Genomic DNA, 4,994 nt, shown 5'->3' with positions numbered 1-4,994 from the left:
GGGAATGGGATTTCAGCCTCATGTGGACGTGTACTGTACAGTATTTCCAGTGGATCACAAAATAACAAATATTTTATGGTCAATGGGTCTGATTGCTGCATGCTGGTAAAAAAAAAGTGGAGAGAGAACACAGCAAATGGACACTGATTTCTAATGAAAGCATTAGCCGGCCCTTCAGTCAATCCTGTTATGAAAGCTGTTAGTGATGTACAGTAACACACACACACACACACACACACACACACACACACACACACACACACACACACACACACTTGCAGTCACACAATGGCATAATATGGAGTCAGAATGACATCAGAACAACAGGTTGACCAAATCTCAGACTGTGCCAGTTTTATTACCAGCGTGTGGCTGGTATTGTCTTCACATTGTGAGTCTGTGTGTGTGTGAGTCATAATGACAAAAAGTGGTCCTGACCTGGAGACACCTATTAACCCTTGTACCCTCCTTATATTTTTTGCCTGTTGCACTCCCTCATCCAGCAGCTGGATATTGATATTAATAAGTTATTTTTTATATTGATAATAATAATAATTATGATTATCCATAATCACTTATCCATTGGTAACTTCATACCTCATATCAACATTTCATGCTTACTCAGAATTTTAACCCCTCAAATGCCAGTTTACTGTACTTACACTTTACAGCAGAAAACACAAAATTATGTTTTTTGCCGAAAAAACATGAAAACTGCCAATTTTAGACTCCCAACTAATTTTCACAAAAAACACAAAATAGCTTTATTCATCCATCAATCTTGGTCTAAAGGCTTCAAATCAGTAGTTTGCACTGGAAAATCCGGGTTCTCAGGTCATGTGACATGTTGCTATGACGACCACTGTACTGTGTATTTAATGTTAAACTGCATGCAATTGGCTGCTATGCCAGCACTGATCAAATACAGGGGTGGGGCCAAACACAATATAAGCTACAAATTTGATGTATTGACTCTAGCTGAGAGGTGTAAGATCAGAAAAATAATTATTTTTGGGGAAAGTACGTGGGAGTCCAAAAAAAAATGTTGTTTTTTTGCTAAATTAACATTGAAATCAATGGGAAAAATATGCAATGGATTTTGAATGGTTGTAACTCCACCAAATGTTCAACAAACTCCAAGGTTAGATATTAAGGTCAAATTTAAAGGTGTTTGGTCCAGGATGCCCGCTGAAAAAAATAAAATAGATTAATTTTGTAAAAATTTCCTGGAGGTCTCAAAAAAGTGGTTTTAATGGTTTTAATAGGATCCAGCTGCTGGATGAGGGGGGTTAACGTGATTATAGCGCTTACTTTTTGCCAGGAACACTTTTTTAGCATGGCGGAAGGTTGAATTACCATGATAAATCAAAAAAACATGATTTGGAAAGTTTCAGCCCTGAACTCCCAAAACTTTTTTTTCCACAGAAAAAAAAAATCACAAAAACCACCTTACGATCCATCTGCTGGATGAGGGGGGTACAAGGGTGGAAACTACCACAGAAGCAGTTTTGAGTACTTTACCAGGTGTATGTGTGTGTGTCTGTCTGTCTGTCTGTCTGTCTGTCTGTCTGTCTGTCTGTCTGTCTGGGGACAGGTTTTGTCAACGCGATAGCGTCACAACCATGCAAGATGCAGTTACGAAAATGTACAGGTGTGCAGTAGTTGAGATCACAATGAAGGCAGAGTTTGGAAATGGGTGTGGTCCGAGCAAGCCTTTGGGAGCAAGCCCCCACTTTTGGGGGAGTTGTCCCATTGGTCACATGACCCGTTATCTGATGAGAGGATTGACACCACAATCATCTCTGTCTAGTTATTCCTGCCCAAAGTGCAGGCTAACACTTAAGCATAGGTACAGTATGTTAATTAGCCTAATCATAGGTACAGTATGTTAATTAGCCTAATCATAGGTACAGTATGTTAAATAGCATAATCATAGGTACAGTATGTTAAATAGCCTAATCATAGGTACAGTATGTTAAATAGCCTAATCATAGGTACAGTATGTTAATTAGCCTAATCATAGGTACAGTATGTTAATTAGCCTAATCATAGGTACAGTATGTTAATTAGCCTAATCATAGGTACAGTATGTTAAATAGCATAATCATAGGTACAGTATGTTAAGTAGCCTAATCATAGGTACAGTATGTTAAATAGCATAATCATAGGTACAGTATGTTAATTAGCCTAATCATAGGTACAGTATGTTAATTAGCCTAATCATAGGTACAGTATGTTAAATAGCATAATCATAGGTACAGTATGTTAATTAGCCTAATCATAGGTACAGTATGTTAAGTCAGTGGTTCTCAAAGTGGGGTACAGGGACCCCCAGGGGTCCTTGAAGGGGTTACAGGGGGTCCCCAGCAAAGGGGGGATCATTTATTTTCATTATAATTTCATCCATAGTAACACAATGACAGAATGATGACTATTTTGGCAGGTTTCATACACTTTCTGTAATAAAACATCTAAAAGCAAAAACCGTATCAGATGGTCACCCTGGGACAAAGTCTTATCAAATGGGGGTCCATGGTCTTTTGTGTCAGTTTAGGGGTCCTGGACGTGAAACAGTTTGAGAACTACTGTATTAAGTAGCCTAATCATAGGTACAGAATGTTAAGTAGCCTAATCATAGGTGATAAGCAAGTATGAAAATAACAAATTGACAGCACAAAAACTTTAGCTGTCTGGAAGTGCAGTCCTTTAACATTCTGAAGAACCAGAATTACAAACAAGTGTGGTGTTTTTACATGTAAAAAGAAATGCAAAAACAGTCTTCCAAACCAGAGATATATATTTTCACATAAAAAATACATTAGTACATATACAGTATATATAAAAATATGAATGAAAGTGAATGACAGCAGCAGCAATATGAAGCTAGGCGTGAATACACTGTGATGGAACACATGCCATTGCGATGTAGCAGACTGTAATCAAAACGTTTGGTTTTAATGCTTGACTCTGCAGAACCTGTGGCTGAATTAAGGCTTGACTGTGTCTGTCTTCTTGCCCTCAGGATCTGGGGATATCGAAAGTGGGTCATATGAAGAGAATTCTCCAGGGAACTAAGGACCTGGCCAAGACCACCATGCCTGACCTCTAAACCGGAAGCAGAAGCTACGGGAGCAGGGAAGCAAACATTCCCCTTGCGACAGTGGAACAGTTCCAGAGCATCATAGGCAGTGAAGGAAGCGATTGGTATTCAAAGATGGCTGGGTTTTATCCTTCTGTCTGTGAAGAAAGCCTTTGAAATGTTGTGTTACAGTAGCATGTTTGTTTGTGCTTTGGTGCCAAAATGACAGTTGAGAAAGTTGATGGAAGTGCAAAAGGAAGTCATGGATCTTCACAAAAAGCAATTTTTTAACTTAATTTCCATTCATGGCACACAATCAGGTATGCAACTTACCATATTGTTGACAACTGACTTGTTATGACAAAGGCTTAGTAGCAAAACCAGGACTTCCATGAGTGCTCCCACTGGGATTTAGTGTATCCCAGTTCAGTTCAGTGGCATGTGGATCTGTGATGCTTACTGGATCTCTGCCTCACATTAGTGCGCTGCAGATGCATTTAGCACCCATATGGTCTCAACAGCTGCTGTCCAGTGGAGACAGATAGGAGATCTGTAACATCACAGCTGCTGTCCAGTGGAGACAGATAGGAGATCTGTAACATCACAGCTACTGTCCAGTGGAGACAGATAGGAGATCTGTAACATCACAGCTGCTGTCCAGTGGAGACAGATAGGAGATCTGTAACATCACAGCTACTGTCCAGTGGAGACAGATAAGAGATCTGTAACATCACAGCTACTGTCCAGTGGAGACAGATGAGATCTGTAACATCACAGCTGCTGTCCAGTGGAGACAGATAAGAGATCTGTAACATCACAGCTGCTGTCCAGTGGAGACAGATAAGAGATCTGTAACATCACAGCTGCTGTCCAGTGGAGACAGATAAGAGATATGTAACATCACAGCTGCTGTCCAGTGGAGACAGATGAGAGAGCTGTGGTCAACCTGTAAGGAAAGAGTGAGATGCTGTTGCATGCTGTACTCACTCAACTTTAGATGTTTAAGTGCATGATTAGTGTCTCTCTCTTTTTTTTGTGTGTCTGTACAAAAATAACACTTGAACAAGTTTTATACGACTTAAGTATTAAGATGCCATTTGTTACTACTGAAAGCATCCTCTTTGGTCTGATTCAAGCTTTTTTTCTAGCTTTTATTTATTTTGTTTGCATGATAATTATGTGTCAAAGACCTGTGTCAAGTGCCATATTTACAGTCATTTAGTGTAAAATGTGCTTTATTGGTAAACATCATAATAACTTTAAAAAGCATTGATTAGGAATTAATATGTGTAAGTTGACATATTCTCTGTTGATGTGAAAATCAGTACCAAAGTGAATGTCCAGGAAACTTCCAAACCCAACCATCTGAAGACTTTGTGCAGAAAGCAACGCTTTGTTAAGTAGAGAGAACACATTTACACCATGAGGCTCATAGGTCTTATGAATTCTAGTGAAAGAGGGAGATTAGTATTAGTGAGGAAGGAAGTAAATGTGTGGGCTGAAGCAACCACATATACTGTAGTTTTTTTAAGGAATACTTTAAAGGCACTTTTTACTTCTTGCTTTATGCAAGCGCAAACCCTCATATCATTACATAGAATTAACAGTTCACCTCAACTTTTTAACTTTTACAGTAGCAATTTATCACTCAGTATTTCACACAATAGGCCTACCACAAGTTTAATGGGAATAGGAATTAGATATTGGTTTTGAATATATAATAGAGCAGTTGATCTGCAGCCTGCATAAGACTTGCTCAAGTGCAGTTTACTTTTTCTTTCAAACTACAAGTGAGATGTTGATAGAACACTACTTTTCTTGTTCGTTTCTGTAAGATTGGTGGCAATGGCATTACAGGGTATATTTGTATATGTGATGCTAAGTTTATATATATATGCACTGTATATACAGTATA

The 4,994-nt window shown here is 38.7% G+C and overlaps 1 protein-coding gene across 1 annotated transcript in view; it reads left to right on the top strand.

Moving 5' to 3' along the window:
* dgkh (diacylglycerol kinase, eta) overlaps positions 1–3,167 on the top strand; it is a gene marked incomplete at its 5' end in the record, with an annotated part of 43,197 nt that extends 40,030 nt beyond the window's left edge. Inside the window, one exon of the mRNA XM_083639136.1 lies at positions 3,023–3,167. Coding sequence (XP_083495262.1) covers positions 3,023–3,075 — 53 coding nt within the window. The 3' untranslated portion in view covers positions 3,076–3,167. The remainder of the gene's footprint in view (positions 1–3,022) is intronic.
* Positions 3,168–4,994: the final 1,827 nt, after the last annotated feature.

Source organism: Poromitra crassiceps, assembly GCF_964638095.1.
Source record: "Poromitra crassiceps genome assembly, chromosome: 6".
In the NCBI taxonomy this organism is placed as follows: domain Eukaryota; kingdom Metazoa; phylum Chordata; class Actinopteri; order Beryciformes; family Melamphaidae; genus Poromitra; species Poromitra crassiceps.
Note: the sequence above shows the minus strand (reverse complement) of the source record. Positions and strands in the feature narration are given on the sequence as shown.